The 24,587-nt window shown below is 38.9% G+C and overlaps 1 protein-coding gene across 1 annotated transcript in view; it reads left to right on the forward strand.

Moving 5' to 3' along the window:
- Nucleotides 1–3,705, forward strand: part of KCNB2 (potassium voltage-gated channel, Shab-related subfamily, member 2) — a 7,288-nt gene extending 3,583 nt beyond the window's left edge. The window contains exon 2 of the mRNA XM_010137465.1: nt 1,516–3,705. Coding sequence (XP_010135767.1) covers nt 1,516–3,705 — 2,190 coding nt within the window. The remainder of the gene's footprint in view (nt 1–1,515) is intronic.
- Nucleotides 3,706–24,587: the final 20,882 nt, after the last annotated feature.

Genomic DNA, 24,587 nt, shown 5'->3' on the forward strand with positions numbered 1-24,587 from the left:
ACCAAACAAAAAACAGGCAGCAGCTGTCAGTACTGGTAGGGAGAGATACAATGCTGTTTGGAATACTTTTAAATATTTCAAAATATGAAAGGCACTACCCATTCTGTACTGTTATTAACTGAAAAAGGACAAAGAAAGCATGTAAGTAGAAGATGATGCCAAATACAGACCCTCACACCATGAGCAATTTCAGTTTGTCCTTAGGCAGCCAAATTTGTGTTTAGTAACCCCTAGCCGAAACAGGCTTACTGCTATTTTTCTCAAAGTTAGAATGAGGTGGCTTTTCCATCTCTGGAGCCGTTATCACCACTGTGGCCAATCTCTCCTCATATACTCATCACACCTGCATGCTGCATAGCTGCATTTCACTCTTCTTGGGTGTTACAGCAATTTTCTCAGAGTTAGTGCATCCTTGGAAGTACTCCAGACATCACCAAATGCCTTTAACAGTACCATTTCTGAGAAATGAGAGCAGATGTTTTTATGAATGAGCCTAAAGTGAGCTTTAAAACAGAAAACTATTTTAGTATTTCTAATAGAAACCTGGATTTAGTTAGGAGTTCTAACCAAAACAATATGTTTTTCCAAGTGTTATAATAATTTTTGCATCACTTTAACACTTTGCACACTATATCAAAGCTGCCTATAGTCTTTTGAGTATAAAGAACTAAACTTTGTAGTAAAACCATTAGGTGCTCTGATAGATTAATTTCTTTTCTCATAATATTGGTTCTGTAAATGAGAATGACCAACTATTCCAGGCAAAATGGTAGGCTGTGAGTTTCAGAGGTGCCTGAACTTTATCAAAATGAAGGACAAAATATTTCAGAAAACCTATCTTATATGAGGCAGATATTGAAACATTATTTCTAGGAAGCATTCATCTACTTAGACATCTTAATCATGATGAGAAACTGTGTTCACTTTCATATTACTCCTTACTTTTAAACATCTTACTCTCAACCTAATTCAGGACCAATCCTTCAATTCTGGTAGCACCTTAAATTTGTCTAGACATGACAATTCAGCAGGGTAGTCTCCTGAACAACATTTCTTGTTTATTTTTGACATTTGGCTCATAGATTTATGCATGATGTGCTACATGTGTGTAGTATTAAACTGACAGCTTACACACAGTATTTCCCAATTGCTTCTCCGCGCTGTATGAAGTTTAACATTTAATGCAGAAAACTGATAATGTTCTGCACGTTATCAGAAAATTTATATCATTCACTTGGTAACTTGCAATAATAAATATCACCTCCCACTGTAATTTAAAAATTTTAAGACCAGTTATGGCTTGTTTTGAAATAATTGGCTTACTGCAGACAGTAAAATTATCAGGTTTTGACCATGTCTAAGATGATTCTAATGTTTTCTCTCTGTGGAAAAACCAAAACATTAAAATAACATAATGAATGTAGCAGCCAAAGAAGCTTCCACCATTCTGAGTTTATTTGACACATGCACATTTGAAAGGATTTAAGCAAGCCTTAACAAATACACTTGTATCAGTCTAACCAAAACATTGTTTATTTTGTTTTACAGATTTTGGCCATTGTGTCCATTCTGTTCATCGTACTGTCCACTATTGCTTTGTCTCTTAACACACTGCCAGAGCTTCAAGAAATAGATGAATTTGGGCAGCCAAATGACAACCCTCAGCTAGCACATGTTGAAGCTGTGTGTATTGCTTGGTTTACCATGGAGTACCTTTTGCGTTTTCTGTCCTCACCAAATAAGTGGAAGTTCTTCAAAGGCCCATTAAATGTCATTGACTTACTGGCTATCTTGCCATACTATGTCACCATTTTCCTCACGGAGTCCAATAAAAGTGTTCTGCAGTTCCAAAATGTCAGACGTGTGGTTCAGATATTTCGTATTATGAGGATCCTAAGGATTCTTAAGCTTGCCAGACATTCAACAGGTCTCCAGTCATTAGGTTTTACGCTCAGGAGGAGTTACAATGAATTAGGCTTGTTGATATTATTTTTAGCCATGGGAATAATGATATTTTCAAGTCTTGTATTCTTTGCTGAAAAGGATGAGGATGCTACAAAATTTACCAGTATCCCTGCTTCATTCTGGTGGGCAACAATCACTATGACTACTGTAGGATATGGTGACATTTATCCTAAGACGTTATTAGGTAAAATAGTTGGAGGACTTTGCTGTATTGCTGGAGTGCTGGTCATAGCCCTGCCCATACCAATTATTGTGAACAATTTCTCAGAGTTTTATAAGGAGCAGAAAAGACAGGAGAAGGCAATTAAGAGGAGAGAAGCGCTTGAGCGAGCTAAAAGAAATGGCAGTATTGTTTCCATGAACCTGAAAGATGCCTTTGCTCGCAGTATGGAAATGATAGATGTAGCAGTAGATTCAGGTAAGCCTAGAGAAGTAGCCAATCCAAAGGAGATACCTGATGACAACCACCTGTCGCCAAGCCGGTGGAAATGGGCCAGAAGGACAATGTCTGAAACAAGCTCAAACAAGTCTTATGAGAACAAATACCAAGAAGTTAGCCAGCAAGACTCCCAAGAGCAATTAAACAACACCGCAGCATCCTCTGGCCCACAGCATCTCAGTGCCCAAAAACTGGAGATGTTGTATAATGAAATTACTAAAACTCAGTCTCAGCCTAATCTTAATGCTGGTTACCAGTCAGCCAAGACACCTGTGTATGAAGAAGAAATAGAAATGGAAGAAGTTACAGGTCAGAGAAATCCGTTGCCAACTGGACCTACAGACATCATAACGGACATGAGGAGCACCTCCAGTATCGACAGTTTCGCCAGTTGTGCGACTGACTTCACGGAAACAGAGAGGTCTCCGCTTTCTCTGTTTCCTGGCTCTCACTTGCAAATGAGATTTCCGTCTGATACTGTTAACATGGAAGACAACCAAAGAGTACGAAGTTCTCAGTTTATACCATTCACAAAAGACAGAGTATTTTCTCCAACTGATATCACCTTTGACTATAGTCCAATTGACAGAGCTGTTATTAGTGATGGTAGTGGGTCCCAAACTGGTTTGCATGGTCATTTGCATTTTGACACTGCCATGGAAAGCCCCAAAAGCTCCCTGAAAGGCAGCAACCCATTAAAATCTAGATCCCTTAAAGTTAATTTTAAAGACCATAGAGGTGCTGTTCCACAAACTCCCCCAAGCACTGCAAGGCCACTGCCAGTAATGGCAAGAGCAGACTTCACTGAGTCCACCCCTCAGCACATCAGCACCATTCTCCTAGAAGAAAATTCGCCCCAGGGTGATCAACCTTTACTTGGTGCTGATGCATCAGCACTTTGTCAGGGATCTGCTAAAAAATCATCCCCTCTCTTTCTGAAACAAAAGATTTTCACTTGCCCATCAAAACAGAGGAGGAGCTTCACTGAAATAGACACTGGAGAAGAAGAAGAGTTTATGGAGTTACATGTTCTAAAACATGAAAAACAACAGGATATTAAGACAAATTGCTGTGGGGATAAACACAGTGATGGCAACCATTTAGGAGAGGAGCCACAGGTCAGCTCTTCACCCAAAACCATGAGCCACAACTGTACTCAAGACATTTACCATGCTGTGGGTGAGGCAAAGCAAGACAGTAGCCAAGAAGATCACAAAATGGAAAACCATTTATTTGCCCCAGAAATTCATTCAAGTCCAGGAGAAACTGGTTACTTTCCCACACGCGAAACCAGCATGTGATTAGTTAGAAAAGCAATAAAAATACCTTTTCTTAAAACACAGTTAGTAACGCCTATGAACTAAAAACATGGAAAGCCTCAAAAAAAGTGCATAAAATGTTATTTTTGCATGGCATGAAGAGTTGTTCAGTTTAAATACTGTCTAATTTAAAAAAAAACAACTTTTTTGTAACAAACTGAAAAAAAACCAAGAAAAAATGACTGAAGAACAGTGAATAAAATACAGAAAGCTCTGTTAGGAGCCAGAGTTCTGCAACATCTGACATTTTTGATCCTTTCACTTATGATTGTAGACAGATTTTGAACTCTTTTAACTTCTTTTTGTTTTCTTTGTTACAATGAATTCTAGAATTTGCACATGAAAGGATGAAATGTCAATGCATGCATTCATAAAGATATGAAACAAGGTGCTTTGAGCTTGCAAAATGCATATATTTGTAAATAGTTTGGGGTTGGGGGAAAGCTACTGTTAACGAGGATTTATGGAAACAGCATTTCCTGGGACACAGGTACTTCCTTCACAGTGTGCTGCCTGGAGGTTTTGTACAGACTTCTGTTGCAAAATTGCAACTTTTACTTAAAGCGTCTCACATATCTTGCTTTCTGTTAAAAAGCTCATGAGTATATCTGTTATTTAGGACTACAGTATTTTAGTTTATCTGTGCTCTAAATCATGATTTTTTTTTATTTGCATAACTTTAGTTATTGCATTTGTCAGTTTAATAAATGATCCTGTGAGGAAAAGGAAAGATTTAATGACCAGAACTTGAAGCATTTGATATTTTAATAGAAAACTGCCAACATTTCATAAACAAGAAAAAAAATGTTCCATTTTAAAATTAAAAAAGAGTTATTTCTGTGGCAATAAATAGTGCCAAATGGCTACACAGACCTATCCAAAAGTTCTCAATCTCTTAGAATATTTCTTTTAGCTTGCTATTAAGAAAATATTACCTACATTCTTTTTTTCCTTCAACAATATTTGCTTCTACATGATTTCTGACCTCTCTTTCCATTTTCTTTACATGCAGTGCCCATACTTCAATAACGGCAATATTGTTGAAGCTGTTGTGGTGTAAGGACATAAAAGACAAGCTTTGTAGGGGGAAGTAGTACCTTTTATTATCACAAATCCTATAGCTGGAAAAAACAGGCTTCAAGTAAATGTGACTTGTCCCAGGCCTTCCAAGCCCCAAATCTTGTCTGTGTTCTTCAGTGCAATCATTTGGACTGACAGGAAGTAATCACTTGACTCACCAACTTTGCCTCTAACCTATCCTCCCACGGCTATTCCAAAATGGAGTATAGGCTCTCCCCTATACCTAAATGAAGGGAAATGTTAGTCATTCCACTGACAATTGCCAAAGCATCTTGGGTTTCTCCGATAGTCTCCAGCTTTGTGAAGGAAAGAAGCTGAACCAAAGCCTTCATTACAAAGAGCCCATCTAACCACTATCTGGAAAAAGCTTTTTTTTTTTTTTTTCTCATTACCAATAGCTATGCTATAATACTAAAAAACCTATAGATTGATTTAATTTCCTCAATCATAAAAGCAATCATATAAGCAAAATATGCAGCTACACAGGCATGTCCTACAAAATGTTCTTTTTTTTTTTAGGAAAACATATTACAGGTTTTTTTTTTTCTGTCTTCTGAGTTAAAATTACAACAGTTTTGTAAGAATCCTGCCTTGAAGCTAATAGCCAGATGGTCCAGCAGTTAAAAGTCTGAGGAGATGTTCAGAAATCCAGGCATCAGTTCCCCACTGCTCCATGGGTTTGTTGACAGAGATTGGGCTTCTCACCATCCTGCGCACAGAAGGGAGCGAATGCTTCTTCCATCTCAGTGCTGTAACAGCAAGCACTGCAAAGACATGAGGCAGGAAGAATGTAAGCCTTAAAAGCCCTTCAGACCAACCAGCAAATGGTTTGTAACACAGGCTTCTACTTCCCATACTGGACCTAGGTTAATTTTTACTTATGTAAATCTTTACTTAGATGAGTAAAAATCAGGCACCTATTGCATTTAATGTAAAAGAGCAAGCATCGTTATTGCAGCATTGCCCTCTGCTTGGGCTGGGCTAATGGGCTAATGCCACAGATCTCACTCAAGCTTGGCCCTTGGAGAAGAGGCAAATTTCAAAAGCCCCAAAATATGGATTCTGGTGGATGGGCTAAAGAATGAACACAACATAATCCTTTGGAGTTTGTTTTTGTTTGGTTTTTTTTTAAAAAAAAGTTCTCTATAATTCTATAAGCTTTCTGATTTCCATAACAATATAATGTTGAGGTGCCCCTTCAGTCATTTGAAAAGCTGGGAATATAATATGGGTTTTTTCCAAACAATGTCTGGTCATTAATTCTCAAAATAATTTCTTTTTTTTTTCTTCTCAGTTGCCGTTCATTGCAACTTGTTGCTGCATTCAGTTTTACCTATTTATATGGCATTCTGCTTGATATTTTTCAATCATGTTGTGTCTCACTGTTCCAAAACTTAGCTCTTTATAGCCATTATCTTCTATATTTATTTCTATGGTTTAGTTCCTAGATATTTTCAGTGACTAAACTAAATGCCAGTCAATTTTTATATGCCTAAAGTGTTGGTCTTATTTTCTATGTGCAGTTTTATGAAATCACATGGGCCTGTTCGATCTGCCTTTACATCCTAGTGAACTAATGAAGACCAAATTAAGTCCAAATTGGACCTGATCCCATGCTCTGGATCCTCAGAAAAATCCCATTCAAGATAATGATGTTGTTCTGTCAAGACTGAGGTCTGTGTCATGTTTCTTCTGTGTGCTTTTTCTCCCAGGTGACCCATACGATTTGGATGAGGCCCCTCAGATCTGTGCTCCTTTGTAGAAAGGGAGGAGTCCAGCCATAGGGAACATACTGCCGGAGCAGAGATTTGATTCCTTAAGCTCTCCTGAGCTAAACTTTTTGCAAACCTGATTCTGCCCTATTAAAATCACTAAAAATTCAATAGTGGTAAAATCAAAGCCTCAATCCTTGTGTAGATGAATTCTCTCCAAAACCAACAGGAGTCTGATGGAAAAAGGGACTGACTGAAATATAAAAGGCAACAGCAAGAGTCTTTCTCTCTTGATGAAAATCAACAGGGCCTTTAACTATATAAATTAGATGAGAAGACCAGGACCTTACTGACTGCCATATTTTAAATGTTTTCAGAGAAGCACATTTATTTTGAAATTGTTAACAGATTTTTTTTTTTTTTTTGAGATCTTGGAAGCAAAAGGATCAAGCTTTAAAAGTGCTTTCGGTATAATTTCATTATATACTTTTGACTATGCTCAATATTATTTCCAGAAGCACAGACTTAGACATTTGTTTTTTCCAGTCTTGACTGCATACATAGTATTCACTCCTGAATACCTAGCTCACATGTAATTCCTGATCAGAACATGTACTTGAGCAGTTACAGGAGCGGACTCAGTTTTCATTCTGGCATAGCAGGTGTAAGTGCAGTCCAGGATCAATTCATTCATCATGAACTGCTATGTAGCAAATTATGCAAAAATTTCCTGAGTATATTTTTATGTTTTTCTAAAACTTTGAAGCCATTTCAGATATATTACCCATTCACCACAGTAAGGGGAGGGTTGTTTTGGGAGTTTTGGAGTCAGTCTCCAACAGATGTGGAATTTCAAAACAGCTTAAGGAGTCTTAGGATGAAGTGACACCCTGGTGCACCTGAAAAGGGTCTGACTCTGTATTACTGGAAAATGAAGGTTATTCAGGGAGATAGCTTTGCAATCAATCTATTTTTTTATATTTTTACTAACTGAAGAATCATGAATCAAAGTTTTAATTCCTTTTCAATGACGAAACCAAATGTACACATTTAAGAGATGTTCACAGAGTAATCAGAAAAATTTTTGAGTAAATAGTCACATTAGTCCAAATCTAGGGTGGGGGGGAATAATATATCGCACAAACTGCAAAGGAAGTTCTTACAGGAAAGCTGTTTACAGGGGAAGTATATAACATACAGAATGTAATACGGTGTAGGAAGTTATTGCACTACAGACTTTATATAAAATACACTTTTTTAAATAAAAACACAAAAGGCCTTTTAATGCTTCATTGCATAGAACATAGGAGCCTCCATGCTAATGCAGCAATCTAATGCACTGTGTCCTCACTTCAAAATTGGTCTCAAAATTCAAATGTTAGTGATTTCAGAGGTGATATCTGATCTAACACTAGAGCAACTAACATGAAGAGCTTTTTAACACAATGTTACGTAAACAGAAAATTTTGGGTTTGCCTATAACATACATAAATCAAAATGACAGTTGGCTTTTTTCCTAACAGGTAACACTGGGCAAAGTACTTTTATTCCTTGAAAAACAAGTGGTTCTTTTACAAGTAGGTCTCTTCCCCTACACGTAGACTGAGGTTCAGTTTCCTTAGATCTGTTTGAAACAAGTTTTACTTTCAAATTATTTAATTAATTGTTTCAGCTTCATCTCTAAATTGCAGTCTAGTACAAAAGCCAGGGTTTTTTCCAAGCCCTATTGCAAATACAGTCAGTCTGGTAAAAATGTCCAGGGCCTACCTCACTGGGTTTTTCTCATTCACATAATTTTTGAATAATTTGGCTAGAAAATAAAGTGTAACATTTTGATCATGCAAAACATATTTTAAAAGCAAAAAAAATGCAAGAAATATGGGAGTTTTTTAAAATAACCTCAGATGAAGCAACAAATGCAAATACAGTGAAGGGGGAAGAAAGGCAGGAAACTGTAAGTAAACAAGGCATGTTTTAATATACTATATAAAGAGATATGATAAAACATATATAAAATACTTCCCATTCACACTTAATGAGGTAGAACTGCCAGCCACAAAATATTTAATTCCAGTCTTACACCACCTTAATTTTTATGCTAGAACCAACAGAACTCTCATGAGGTTTTCAGTGTTATTACCAACTCAACCTGCTACATGAACATCTGATCTGTACTCATTTTTCAAAAGACTTTCCCGAAAAAAAAAGATGTTCTGTGTTCTTTGTTGATCTTCTTTTCCCATTGCCCTCCAAACACCAACCTCTTCTTCTTCTTGGGAGCAGTTAGAAGACAACCAAACAAGGTGATATGTGTGTCTTGCTTATCAGGAAAGCATTTTTGTAGTCTGGTGCAAATGGACGGATGGACTCTATTGCATTTGAATCAAGGAGCAAGAACTGAGTGTCATTTCTTTCTGTTACTGTTGCAGACATACCATCTCGCAATTTCTCAAATTTCCTAGTTTTCAAATGTCCTGACTCCTCCAGCATCCCCCTCAACCTGGAAGATATTTTAGTGCATTTGTTCAGTGCTTTTGAAAGAGCTTTTTTAAAAGCAATTGACTCCTAAATGCTATTAAGAGAACCATCAGTGTAAGTGTGAATATTTGTCTCTTGTCCAATATGTTTTTATTACTTAGTGTTACTCAGTTTAAACTCCAGTTGAAATGCTTTCATACTCTAAAACAGATCAGGTGTTCTGGGAGCCAAATCCTTTACAGCTACTCTATTAAGCTTCCTTAATGAAGAAAGGTTAGATGACTGGCAGGCAGAGACAAAATTGTTTGCATCATGTGATGATTTCTTGTTCAGTAATCATATAGCCTGTGGCATCTGCAGGTGGAGTAACATACTTATCTTTGTATTTGTTCTGTTACAGGTTTAAATAATATTTTTCTGAAATGTTGTGTTATGATATTTAAGAAGTATTACCCTTTAGGGCGATGGAGATTTCTTCCAAAACAGCAGTGATACATTACAGTCCTATATTATTATTGACTGCTAATTTTCTTTTATGACACTTAACACAGATCTAGATAGTTCCCATTGTAGAACAAGGAAGTAGCGCACAAATATTTATCACTATTTTTAATTAAAAGCCAAAGAACATGTTATTAGCTAACATTTAATTCAAAAAGGTAAGATAATCCTAATTATACCTATCAACCAAACAGAATGGTGACAGGTGATTCCCTTAGACACTGACTGTAGTCAGTCAGTTAATGTAAACCCTGAGTCTAAGAGCAGTCTGGGTAATTAATTCCATTATCTATCTTTTTACCTCAAGTATGTATTTAAATACATACGTAACATCAGCAAGAGTAATGTACATTTCTAAATCTGGAAGTCTATGGCTACATTTACATCAGCATCTTAGCGGAAATCGGGAGAGCTCTCCTGGCATGAATCTCTCAGCTATTCCTGCTTCTTGTGCTTCAGTTCACATCACAGAGCAATCCCGGACCATGCAAACTGAATTACATTTAGATGAAGCTGAAAACTGGTTCCATGAGGGCACCTGCTGTGCTGCAACCAGTATGGAGCACTCAGGCCTTGGTACTGGCCTAGAGCTAGTCCATAATAGTAGCCCTGATACACACTGTGAAAATTGTCAGCACCGACTGTTTTCCTCAATAAATCTGCTTCTGTTGTGTTGTACTGCTTGCTAATATAGATATAAGCTATTTATTAACTCCGATCCATGTAGTCTTGGCTAAATCCCTTACTCAAGCAAATTTTGTCATTGTCATCAGTCGTATTGCATAAAAAGTGCAATATGTAGCCAAAGATGAAATTGATCCCAGTGTATTCTCCAGCTTAACCCAGGCATAATCCTTGGACAGTTGTGGTCTGCAGTTTGGACCGCACCCTTAAATGCTGCATATTTCTATCATCAATTTACTCTAAAACTGGTGTCACACTTGTTTAAGACAGCACAGACAGCCCTACATTGACTCTCACTCCAAAATCATTAAATCACTGGATTGATTAAACTTACTGCAAGTAGCCCTATTTCACTTAACAGTAACTCTTAGTTTATACGGGTATGAATTAAAAGAAAAAAAGGCTGTGCCATCACTAAGCACTGATGGAGGATCAGAAACCCAGCTTGAGTATTTTGTGTTGATCCACCATGCCTAAATATCTTTCCATTCAGATCATCAATTGACGTTTATTTAAACTGGGGGCCTGGTAAGGTTTTGATCACCTGCTTAGTTGCTCTGATGTCTAGGACACACCTTGTAAAAGGTAACACATGAAACAAAAGCCCTACTCCTTACCTTACATTTTTAATTCCTTCACCTATTCCTTCATCGTGCAATTTCAAGGGGAAGGAGACATGTCTTCTACTGATATAAGCTCTAAGTTTTGCTCAGATAGCATCTCTCAATGGAGGTTCAAAATACCAAACATTTATGCCTATTCTTGAAGTCCTTAAGCAGAAAGCCAATGGGAGTTCTGCCTGTATAAAACTGAAGGATGGAGCAATACATTATAGCTTTAGGCAAAAGGAACAGTTTCTAACATAGTACAAAATGAAAAAAAGAAAAAAACACCATTGGGGACAATCATGGGTACTTCTGCTAAGAAGCAGAGTCCCAGATTTATACCTCTAAATTCTCAAAGAATTATGCAGAGTTTTACCTATGTAACTCTTTCAAAAGTCAAAGGAGCCATGCTGATAAGCTGAAACATGGACGGATTATTGTACAAAGAACCAGAGAGTTGAATACATAGCCTATTGCTTTAGGATCACTGTAAATATCTACTAAAAAAATGTACTAATTCATGTTTCTAAGTTATTACTGTGTTAGTTTCATAGATACAGTAGCGTGACTATTATTAGTTTTATTGAGTTTAATGAACTTTACTTTGTATTCCTCTGTGAATGCTCTGAATGCTGCAAAGAAAAAAGCACAACAGTATTTTTTCAAGTTCTCTTGGCAGGATAGCAGTATCTTCACTATTGTTAAATTTTAAGGAATTAGCAACATTTCATCATACAATGCTATATTAACAACATACCTTTCTTTAAAGAACTGTCACTAGGAGAGAAAAGCATATGTGATAAGTCTTGTCTAACCTCATTCATCTGCCTTTACAAAATGCCCCCAATATTTTGTGGGAGAATATGCTGCTTTTGCTTCATGCATTGTTAGCATTTGGTGCATTTGGGGGTGGGGCAGGGGAATAATAGGGCATTTTGCAATGGTAATTGCATCAAACCTTTTTTTTTTTCATTACTATTGTATTTGTCAGAAACATTTTGATTTAGTTTCTTTCTGTAGATAAGACTGTTTGACAATAGCTTTATCTCTTCAGCTAACCATCAGATTCCACTAGACTAGTAACTTCTCACATTTAGTGGTATTCGTGTCAATGTCTCCATATCAGCTGCATTTTAACTTCATGAAAAAGGAAATGCTATTATTTTTTTGTCATACTAGATTTTGATGATCAACTAAATATTTCTGCACCAATCTACACATTAATATGCATGTCGTAGTCTGTACAATTGTTTGACATCAAAATATCTGTTTAATTTATGTCAAATGTCTGTAAAATAAATGCATTGTTCTCCATTTCAGTCTGCTAGAATAAGCAGGATAGTAAATAAATGTGTGAATGAATCATGTGTCTCATTTCAGTTTTCTGCATGAAACCACTTTACATTGAACATTGCATATATACCAAATCAATAATCCATAGTGTCTTTAGATTTCATTACTTGACAATATCATACAGGGATCTCTGGCAGACAATGTGTACAGAAATAAATAATTTGGCTATGCAAATAAAGTCAGAATCCATTATTTTTTAAAAAAATAAATACAGTGCTTCTAAGCCTTTTTTTTCTGTTCAGCATTACTGCTAATTACTAGATGCACTATCATAGATGGAAGATCACAAATTACTTTAAAAGGTAAGTAACATTATTACCTGCAGGATGAAAAGCAGAAGCATGGAAAGATTTAGCAGCAGTTTTTTAAACAGTCAAGGTACCTCAGCCTAATATTCAGATGTGGTGCATAAACCAATCTCTCATTCAACTCAGTAGTAAGCCACAATCTAGCTTGGACCCAGCACCTTTTTGCCTAATGTGGAGCAAATTTTAATAGTCCAAAAACTGGAAAAAAATATAAGTTGTACTGGGAATTATTCTTTTTCCTTCAAGAGAAGTCATGGAAATTCTAATTTTTTCACAGGCAAAGTTTTGCTGCAAATGCAACTATAATTGAGCATCTCTAGTATTCAGAAAACAAGGAATATGATTTGTCTTCAAAATAGAAAGCAATTTTTAAATTTCTATATCGTAACTGTATTACAGTAAAATAATACAGGAGCAAATTCTGCCTTCTGGTGAGCATGATGAGCGTAACTATGAGAGAGCTTAGAGGCATGCTTTAGCTTCACAACTGCATTGCGTTATACACACCTCGAGACACAGTTCATTGCACTTCAGAACTTCTCCCCTTTCACCTTTTAATCTAAGGATTCTTTCTCTTAAGGCGCAATACAGCACATAAATTGAGATTTGTTCCATCTTCCTATTCTCCTTCAAACACATTCCCAAACTCCTTTTTCCCAGAAAAACAAAATGCACACCTTTGTTACTACTTTTCCCAGTGTCTTCTTCATGGCATTGATTGGAATAATTGCATTAGAAAGAAAGGATATTGAGTTTTATATATTATTCAGTAATCACTTTGCAGCCCACACACCTACCCATGGTACCCAAAATTACAGAATCACAGAATCATCTGGTTGGAAGAGACCTTTAAGATCATCAAGTCCAACCGTTCACCCTGCACTGCCAGGGTCCCTAAACCATGTCCCTCAGCACCACATCTCTTAAACACCTCCAGGGATGGGGACAAAACTGCAGCTCTAGGTGCACATTCCAGCTGCCCCATGGTTCCACCCTGTGGCAAGGCCAGAGTCTTGTGTTAGTCCTCTGATCCTCCAAATTTTGACTGCACAGAAAGGAAACTAAGCCACACAGGAGAAAAAGAGTGGGCACATCTTCCAACAATCCCCAGGTCTGGACAATCAAGGGACCAGGATACATCACTGCAGTTCAGAGGCAGCTAAAAATCTCTTCAGTCATGCTGTGAGATTAGGAGATTTTTCTCTTCTAACTATTTCAATTTTTTCCATCTCTTTCTCTCCCTCTATTCTTTTTTGTAGAGCTCATTTTAAAAAAAATATCTTGCACCCTAGCTTTTCATCTCATTTCCATAGCAGCCTAAGAAAGGAGTGAATGGATGCTAGCAAGAAAAGAAAAGTACTGAAAATCTCCACTACTTTTCTGGGGCAATCTGACCTGCAGCTGAACACAAAATGCATCTAGAAAGCAGACAAATATTTTATGCAAAGCTGCAAATGTAATAGATCTTATGAATTAGGTCCTAAAGAAAGAAATATTCTTGGCAGACCAGGGATAGAGCAAGTCATAAAGTACTGAGATGTCAGTAAGTTGGTATAAAAGTATCCCTCTCTAATCTATTCAGCAGATAAACTTCAAGCAATTGTAATATAAAAATTAGAGAAGAAAACAACACAGATAGTCAGAATATCATTATGTTAACCTTAAACTATCGTATAGGCTTAAACCATGTTTCCGCTGCCTCTGAATGCAAATTTTCATTGAAAAAGTACATCAGAAGTTGAGTAAAATTTGTTTAGACCTTTTTTTGGTCTCAGAAACCCATGTCCATTTTTCTGCCTTAAAGAAAAACAGAAATGAGGAGGGGAAAATTAGACTATATTGTATTATGTATAGTTCTAAAGGTTTCAGAGTACCTCACAGGCCACAGGCCTCAACTGCCTGCATAAGCAAACGGTGAAAGTGTCTACAAAACAATTCATTACTTATCCGTGATTATAGCAAGCCAGTTTCCAGGCCCTTGTCTTCTGAAAAGAATTTGCATATTTTAGTGTCTAAACTGTGGCTTTCTCCAAATATCAGTTTTTAATGGATAAATTCAAGAGTGGTTGTTAATAGAGCTGGCTCATTTTTAGACTGTGAGCCAATAAAATTTCCCCCAGTAAAATAACTCAAATTACCTATCAAACAAAATTTTAGTACTCAGGTTTTCATCCAAGCACTGAAATACCAGCAGACTTAATCTATGAGCACCACAGAATCCACAATTGAAATTACCTTCATAAATAGGTATCCAATTTTCAAATTAGTTTCATGTAAGTAAGCAGCTACCTTTCCATATTTCAACACTATTCTCTCTTCAGTCACACTCTGAAATGATACCAGGATAAAGTTACTTTCTCTCCATCAGTTCATGATGAAAACACTAATCAAAACTGCAACTGCATCTTGCATATTGTTGGACTGCACTAGAACAAAAATGGGAACTTTGACATTGTCACTGAAAGGCCACAGATGGGCATCGATGGCTATCCTCAATCAATGCCCTTCCTTCAAGGGCCAAGGGACTGACCCTCTTCCTTTGTCCTAATGGATTACCTAAGGGGACATGGCCCTCACTTGGGTCCTGTAACTAGAAACCTGCAGTGTGAGAGGGAAGCATGGCCTGACCTCCAGCACAGACCTGGCATTTGGGCATTTTCCAATGCTTTCTTTTAAAACCAGACTGAATTCTACTTACTCCTCCAAGAGCCATCATCTATAGACAACCAACATTATATAAGATGCTCTGATCGACCTGAAATCCAATCATAATGGCTCAGTACCTATGAGGACTATAGCTGCTCCATCCACAGCAGTACTTTTCATATTTTGTCATTATGTGTTAATAAAATCCTACTGTTGAACAAGGCACTACCAGCCAATGAAGACTGAGAACCTGCTTTAATGGAAGATTTGAGCACTTAAGTGATTCAAAGCTGAACTCTGTATTTTAAAAATTATTTCTTCTGAGCTTTTTGGGTAAAAGTACTGCACAAACAAGAAGGCTACATACTCCGCATGAAAATATAAAATAATTTCATTATTGACTTGTGGTAATGAATTTATCAGAGGACTTTTACTATCAATCACTATTAATCAGATGATGATAAAACCAGTCTGCAGTGCCCAGAGGGAACCTGAGTTTACTCAGTGCTACTAACTTGGCTTAAAACTACCAACTGACTTTGTCTTAATAAGGATTTTATCTGGTATTAGTTGCTACAGGTGAGCTAAGATGTAGTTAAATATACAGAGAGACGAAAATATTTGTTAATCACCATTATGCCTTCAAATGCATTAATCTCTACCTTAAAAAGCATACCATGTCAAACTACTGTAACCATAAAATACATCTTATTTGCAGAAGACATCCAAACATGAACAGCACCAAAAATTTTAAACTATAATAAATAATGATTTTTTATTTCTCACTCTTCATCCTCATGCTTTCTAAAGATTATGATTCTTCCCACACTGGAAATCAGCACAGCAACAATTTACTGCTAAACTCTAATAAATTATCATTTAGGTATTCCTACTGCAAAAATTCAGGTTGAGCTGTTATTATATGCTGTTGTTTAAACTGTTTATGAATCTGTTTTTATGATTTACTCTCTTGCGTTACAGTTTTCAAATGGCAGGCAATTTGCAGCTTTTCTTCATGTTGTCTTCCCATGTCAATCTCCTAGATGGCAAGAGATGAGCTGTGGACTGTGAAGTATCAGTAGAGTATCCATATCCAGGCTATTAAAGTTATAAAAGCTTTTTAAGAGATTATTACAACTTAGTCCATTCATTAAAGAAAAGGGTTCAAAGTGAACTTTGCTCCGATTAGATTTTGGATAATGGACAGTGAACTGAGCCATTATGAATGTCTCAACTGCAGGAAATGTTTCTACCTCATTAAACACTACAGCATCCAACCACAAAACACAGATTCATAAAGAAGTGGAATTCATTAGCTCAGCCCCTCAAGGAGCTGCTTCTATTTACCACCTTTTAAAATTTAATCCTTTAATGTGTCAAGTGTTAGGGCTGGGCCGGCCATAGACAAATGACAGAACTTATCTATTGACCCTCTTCCTCCCCAAAGAGGAATATAAAGGAAATAAGGGAGTGAGACTTACAGATTGGAAAAGAAAACTAAAACTGCTTTAGCGAGAATAATGACAATAACATGATATATGAGGGCTGCTCCCTATTTTATTATGTTGGCCCATGACATCAGAGGTGGCTGTTGGTGGTGTGGCAGTAGAGGCCAATACCCCATTAAATCTTGTTGCCGTGCGACAGACGGCAGCAGAGGGGCAGCCTGACAACACGTCTGACATGGCAGTGCGCATGAAGCAGAGGCGTGTAACCAAATTCCTCCACAAAGAAAAAATTGCACCCAGTGGCATTCATCAATGCTGCTGAACGTTTATGGAGACCAACCAGCGGGTGTCAGCACAGTGAGGGGGTGGGTGGCATGTTCCAGCAGGTGACAGTGACAGTGGGTGACTGGTGACTGGTGCAGATTGTTTTCAAGTGCGGCAGGCAGGCTGTTGATCATCACTGGGGACAATGCACAGCCCATGGTGGGGACTGTGTCAAAAAACAGTGTTTTGCAGGTGAGAACGTGCTCTATCAAATAGTGTTACTGTGCTTTACCTTTCTGTTGTAGTTTCCAAGGAAATAAATAGGAGGCAGTACTTTCGGAGTGACCTACGTATATACGGATATAAACAAAACAGGCACCAAACCCAACTCCCCTGATGGCAAATATGTCACCATTACCACTGATGCTGTGGGCAGACACTGGGGAAGGCACAGAGTGATCTCAGCAGCAGACGGGAACTGGATGCAGGAGCTGGATTCCAGAAATGGACTCAGGAATGCACGGATTGGGATCAAAGGCAGAATGTACAGAGTCCTACTCAGACACTGGACATTGAAGAAGAGTTAAGAGAGAGAGAGAGACCCTCATGATCTCTTAGCTTTATACTGACTATGACGTGTATGAGCACTGAACTTTAATCTGATGCCACGCAATAAAGCGTAAATTCAATGTTAATGATAGTAACATGATATTATGACATATATGGGATGGAACACCTTGGTGGTCAGTGTAGGGTCACCTGTCCTGTGCCCTCCTCCCTGTAGGTGTGGCCTCTGACTTACTGCACCCCCACTGTGGTCCACAGGATTTAGCAGTGACCTTGGTCTGCACAGGAGCAAGTATCAGCAGGAGCCTTTCTGCACACCAGTCCCTGGTGGTAACTGTAAACATCAAGCGTTGTCACTTCTGGAAGCAGATGCTGTCTGCAAAAATGTGTCATTAATTTCAGACAGTGCAGTCACTGAGAAGAGACTGAGCTGAAAAATAAAATCATGGAATAAAATGAGTTCTGTTCTAAGTCAAATCTGGACATAATGTTTAATTTAAATATTTTTAATGATTTAATTAAAATATATAAAGAAGCAAGCATAATCGTGCCATTCTCAAAAAGGAACTGTGTCTTTAGTTTTCCAGTCCCTCATTAGGAAGCTACTTGATAGAAACATCTTACATTTGTGACTCATCTGCCAGTGGCAAGTCTAACCACCACATTGAGCAAATAACGCCACATACACACACAAACACCCATACACACCTAGAGCACATACGGAATCTGGCACTACCTTAGCGTAGTAGTCTGCAAACACAAACCCAACACCTCGCATTACACGCAATCTAAAGAGATTTCTTCACCAAGGCACAGCAGAAAGGAGGATCTCACAGTTCTCACAGTTCTAATTTATAGTTGAACCAGAAGAAGTTGTGTACCAGAACATCATTCTCCATGAACACAGAAAAACAGAAGCATTAACACTTGCACATCATTGTGATTACCTCTGAAAATTATTTTGGGATAATCATCATGTCTCGATCTCCTTGGAACTTCTACTCATGACTTCTGCAGAATTAAATCACAAAGACTGTCAGCAATGTATCCAGAGCTCTGAATGCATAAAATTCTAATTCTAGCAATGTATTAATATTGCAAATTAATTTGACATTGTGATATGTCTGATCAGGGCACACTGCTTTGTTATTGTGCATATGTTCAGAAGCATTGCCTGTCACAATAGCTATTTAAAACGGTGTTGGAAATCTAATGAAGTCTACCAACCACCCACTTCTAAATTTTAAACAACAGTAGCTGATTCACCTTTCATTTGAAAGCTTGGGCTGATAACAGCACCAGATTCTGTTTCACCCAACCAATTCTGAAATTTTTTGGTTTTCTGGTATTAACGGTAATTAACATTCTCTGTCACTTTTACAAGTATATAGGTAAGAATATCTCTTTTTAGTATTTTCACAGTATTAAAGTTGTTGCAAGTCCATTCTCTTTCTTCCAGACTACTAAACACACAGAATGTTCAACTAACCATAGAGCCAGAGAATTGTATTTCCAAGACTCTATTTTCACACTGAGAACAATTTCAAAGCTGTTAGCTCCTAGGGCCTGGCACACTAAGCAAAATAAATAAACACATAAATTCTGACTTCTAAACAAGCAAAGTTTCTGAGAGGTTTCTAACAATCATTTCATGAAAATATAGTTACCTAAGCTGAAATTGTATATCTTAGGGATAATTCCACAAAAAAAAGGTGCCAGATGTCAGTCAGTATATCAGAAAGATCAGTATCTGGGCAGTAACTCAGGGACTCACTCTACATATCTTTATCAGGCAATCTTCATTTACACAAAATGTAATCTATACAGATCATTTAAATTCATTAAAGCATGTGAACACCATGGATTTGTTTAACTGATTTAAATGCCTTGATGTTAGCCAAGGAGAATTCCATATAACTTCACGAGTGAAGTCGAAATGTGAGAAGTATTTCCTTCTGGCAGCAAAATGGACAATGGTCAGTACTCTACAGAATGCCAAGTTACCACTTTTCTTCTTAACACAGGTCTCAGACACTGTGGTAAAACATTGTTTTGACCCCTGATGACGAAAATGTACCAACAGACATGGCTGATGGTAACGCAGGTAGCTACATTGTCTTTAACCCTACTTGAGTCTCTAACACAGCTCTTCAGCTGGGCAGAACAAAATGTCTATCAATTCCTCTTGTGTGTGTGAATTAATCTCAGCAAAGGGGAGAAGACCTTGCTGAGTTCATTATACTGAATACTATAATACATCTGTCTCTAAAACTGCGATACATTAACTGAGAATAATGCAACTTTTATTTTTTCATACATGCAGTAGCTTAATGAGCCATTAAGATGTCTAGTATTTAAAGCATACAATGAGATCTACAATTCAAGCTTCAGAAATAATCCAAATATCTTACAAGAACTTACAATATCTTACAAGCACTCTCAAAAGCCTTTCATTTATTTTTAAATTTTCCTTTCATTCTGTTCCATAAAATGCATTTATGTACAAAGAAAAGAAATTTGTAATACTGAATCAAGTAAGTAAGGAAAGGCAAGATGGGAACATATATATTGGATAAAACTTTGCTCCTGACCAGTTCCCAGGAATTTTCACTCGTTTTTTCTTACAATTTCTAAGGTTAATTAATCAGTGAGTTCTTCCTTTCCCAATCATAAGAGTCCACAAGGCATCTATCCCCTTGAAAGCATCAGTACCCATCCACAAAGAGGCCACATAGTGATCGTGAGATGGTAGAGTTTCCAATTCTTGAGGAAGTAGGGCAGGGGATCAGTAGAACTGTCACCTTGGACTTCTGGAGGATTCTTTGGCCTGTTGAGGACACTGATTGGCAGAGTCCCTTGGGAGGCAGTCCTGGAGGGCAAAGGAGGCCAAGAAGGCTGGACATTTCTTGAGAGAGAAATCTAAGGCATAAGAACAAGCCGTCTCAGTGAGCCATAAGATGAGCCAGTGGAGTAGAAGACTAGTATGGCTGAACAGAGAGCTCTGGGTGGAGCTCAGGAAGAAAACCAAAGTCCATGGCCTATGGAAGACGGGTCAGGTCACTCAAGAAGACTATAAGGATTTTGTGAGGCTGTGCAGGGAGATGAGAAAGGCTAAAACCCAGCTAGAACATAGTCTGGACATGGCCATAAAGGACAATAAAAAATGCTTCTATAAATACGTTAATAGCAAAAGAAGGGCCAAGGAGAATCTCCATCCTTTGCTGGTTGGAGGGGGAGACATACTCTCATCCCCAGTATGAAGAAAGGGCTGAGGTACTCAATGCCTTCTTTGCCTCACGCCTTAATGGTCAGACCAGCTCACTGAAAGGCAGGGATGGAGAGCATTATCAAGGTTCCATAATCCAAGAGGGAGCAGTAAGTGAACTATTGAACTGCTTAGATGTGCACAACTCTATGGGGCCAGAGGGGATCCACCCAAGGGTATTGAGGGAGCTGGTGGAAGTGCTCACCAAGCCACTTTCCGTCATTTACCAACAGTCCTGGCTAACAGGGGAGGAACCAGCTGACTGGAGGTTATGAGAAGGGCCAGAAGGAGGACACAGAGAACTACCTGCCTGTCAGTCTGACCTCAGTGCCAGGGAATGTTATGGACCATATCATCTCAAGTGCCATCATACAGCATGTATAGGACAGCCAGATAATCAGACCCAGTCAGCATGGGTTTACGAAAGGCAGATCCTGTTTGACCAACTTGATTTCATTCTATGACAAGGTGACCCACTTAGTGGACAAGGAAAGAGCCGTGGATGTTTACTTGGACTTCAGTAAGGCCTTTGACACCATTTCTCACAGCATTCTGCTGGAGAAACTGGCTCATGGACTGGGATCAAAAACTGGCTGGCTGGCCAGAGAGTGGTGGTGAATGAAGTTCAATCCAGTTTGTGGCCAGGCACAAGTGGTGTTCCCCAGGGCTCAGTATTGGGGCCTGTTCTCTTTAATACTTTATCAATGGTCTGGATGAGGGCATTGAGTGCACCCTCAGTAAGTTTGCAGATGACACCAAGTTGGGTGGGTATGTCAATCTGTTTGAGGGTAAGGAGGCTCTACAGAGGGATATGGACAGGCTGGATTGATGGGGCGGTTAAATCCAGTTGGCAGCCAGTCAGAAGTGGTGTTCTCCAGGATTCAGTTTTGGGGCCTGTCCTCTTCAACATCTTCATCAATGATCTGGATTGAGTGTACCTTCAGTAAGTTTGCACATGACACCAAGTTAGGTGGGTTAGGATCTGCAGTGGGATCTGGACAGGCTGGATCAATGGACCAGGGCCACTTATGCAAGGTTCAACAAGGCCAAGTACCAAGTCCTGCACTTGGATCACAGCAACCCCCTGCAATGCTTGGAAAACAGTGCCTGGAAAGCTGCTTGGTGGAAAAGGACCTGGGGGTGCTGGTTGACAGCTGATTGAACATGAGCCAGCAGTGTGCCCAGGTGGCCAAGAAGGCCAATGGCATCCTGGCTTCTATCAGCAATAGTGTGGGCAGCAGGTGCAGGGGAGTGATTGTCCCCCTGTACTCGGCTCTGATGAGGCCACACCCTGAGTAATGTGCTCAGTTTTGGGCCCCTCACTTCAGGAAGGACGTTGAGGTACCGGAGCTGGTTCAGAGAAGGGCAACGAAACTAGTGAAGGGTTTAGAGAACTTATCTTATGAGGAGCTGCTGAGAGAACCGGAATTGTTTAGCCTGGAGAAAAGGAGGCTCAGGGGAGACCTTATCGCTCTCTACAACGACCTGAAAGGAGGCTGTAGGGAGGTGGGGGTTGTTCTCCCGTGACAAGACAAGAGGAAATGGTCTTAAGTTGCATCAGGGGAAATTTAGGTTGGATATCAGGAAAAAAATTCTTTGCAGAGAGGGTTGTGAAGCATTGGAATGGGCTGCCCAGGGAGGTGGTGGAGTCCCCATCCCTGGAAGTGTTTAAAAGCCGTGTGGATGTGGTGCTGAGGGACGTGGTTTAGGGACCCTGGAAGTGCAGGGTGACCGGTTGGACTCAGTGATCTTAAAGGTCTCTTCCAACCAGATGATTCTGTGATTTTAATAAATCTCATTCTAAAGTCTATTGGTCCAACCAGTCTCATGGCTGAGCACTGCCAGTAAGATTAAAAAAAGGACCTGTGCTGTAACACTCAGGAGAAATTACAGTTTCTGAGCCAGGAAGCAGCTTTGTCATGCAACAAGACTAGTATGACATGTCTGAAAAAACTCAGCAGCTTTCCAACTGTGCCAGAAAAGACAGCTAAAGGGATACACTGGACTAACACCACAAAAACTTCCGTAAGTGAAAAGGATCTTGGAGTTTACCACCTCACTAGCTTTTCTGGCAAGTTTAATAAGATTCTTGATTATGGTTATGACGAAAATATGTAAGACCAATTCACACAGAGATCTAAAAGGAGGCCTTCAGAACAAGGAAACCACTGCATGTTGTATTATTTGTGGAAAAAAACAGGACAGGGAATTATTTGGGCTCTCCCTGCCCCATTGATGTCTCTCAATGCTCCTTTGTGGGTAAACAAGCCGTTACACATAATTTAACACAGAGTACCTTAAAACAACAGAAAAGCACAGGCTGCAAGAAAGATTTTGAAAATTGTGTTAAAAAGTTAATTGCATTAGAAGCATCTTCACACATTGTTTTCAGATTGAAGAGACAGTTTTAAAACAGTGTCCTCTGATGCTGCTCACAAGGCAGGCAGAAATGTACTGTTACAAGGTGCACAAGTATGTTGGACTTTCCAGTTGTTATGGGTAGAGAGAATTTAAATACAAAAATTTACCCATAAAGAAAGATTGTAACTAAACAAAAGTCAGAGAACACTCAAGTGTTTGCCACAGGATGTGGTGTAGAGACACTGCACTGGTTTGGGGGTATTTGCTGAGACTAAACAGGTTAAAGTGACTATTGTGGCTTCCCAAAGTATATTTTCAAGAAACTCTCTCCATTTGAACCGCTGCAATCAGAATCCTCTGGAGTCAAAGAGGACCTGACAGGATTAATGCAAAAAAAAAAAAATCAACAGCTTGCAGGTTTATTCCCACTACTGTTTGATCGCACTCATTTCAAGCTTTGATATACCTTCCTGTCACAGCTTCTACTACAACACTCCCACAATGTATGCTCAATTAAAGACTAATACATAATTATCCCATTTTTTATGTCTGTTTCATGTCATGTTACACTAACTCTAACAGTGACAGTTTTGATTCCCGAGATTGTCGGCAGCCTGTTAAAGCTTGTCACAGCTTGCTGTTACCCTGGAGTATTGTCAAGCAATATGGCAAATAATAACGAATTTGCCCAGTCTAAAGAATTAATGACTTTGAAGTTATTATCGTAAATAGATGTGCAAACACACATCTGTATGATTACTACAATATAAGCTTACAACTATTGCCAAACATTGTCTATTTCAAAGTCCAAATGTAAATCCCATATTCTATTAAGAAAGATGCCCAAATAGATGATATTTTTAATCTTAAATTATGTATTTTCTTCTCTTTGACCTCAATTTCTTTGTGTCACAGCAAGATTGCTGCAGGGGCATTTAATGTGACCACAGGAGTCAAAGGCAGCAAAGGCCAACCTGTTCATTCCTTCTGCTCTCTGAAATCACCCCGTTCATTCCATTAGTAAAGCTCAAATTAAAGCCTTTCACCATATTCCACCTTCCATTAACTATTCTGCCCTTCAGCATTTGCTTTAAATTCACCTCTTTGAAGACCACCTTCTTCCTCCTTCAGTTTTACACTTCAGCATATAAAAAGGATTGCGTTCTCAGATAGATGCACTCCTCACTAACCCAGTCATCCTTGACATTTCCTCCTGGGCTTCCTTGCAAGTTGAAGCTTCGTCTTGTCAGTTTCCAGGCTCTACAAAGACTGACAGCAGCCCCTCTGCAGTAGCCCCAGGACGGGAGGCCGACATAAAGCCAGCCCTTCACATGCCCGAAACCTGTGATTTGCCTTTTAGCCTCCCAGAAACCACGGGACCGGCAGCCCTCATAGCCACTTGCTCCAAGCAGGACACTCAACTTTTCAGCCTCTGACACCAAACCCATCGCTATTCACGTATCGTATCCGCATCGCTCCACCGAAGTTTCGCAGGGCGCAGCAACAGCAGGAGCATGGCCCAGGCCTTCCCGAACGTTCCTGCCAGGGGACAGGGTGCCATCAGCCGTTTTCACCGCGTGGGGCTCATCACG

Source organism: Buceros rhinoceros, unplaced genomic scaffold, assembly GCF_000710305.1.
Source record: "Buceros rhinoceros silvestris isolate BGI_N320 unplaced genomic scaffold, ASM71030v1 scaffold2926, whole genome shotgun sequence".
NCBI lineage: Eukaryota > Metazoa > Chordata > Aves > Bucerotiformes > Bucerotidae > Buceros > Buceros rhinoceros.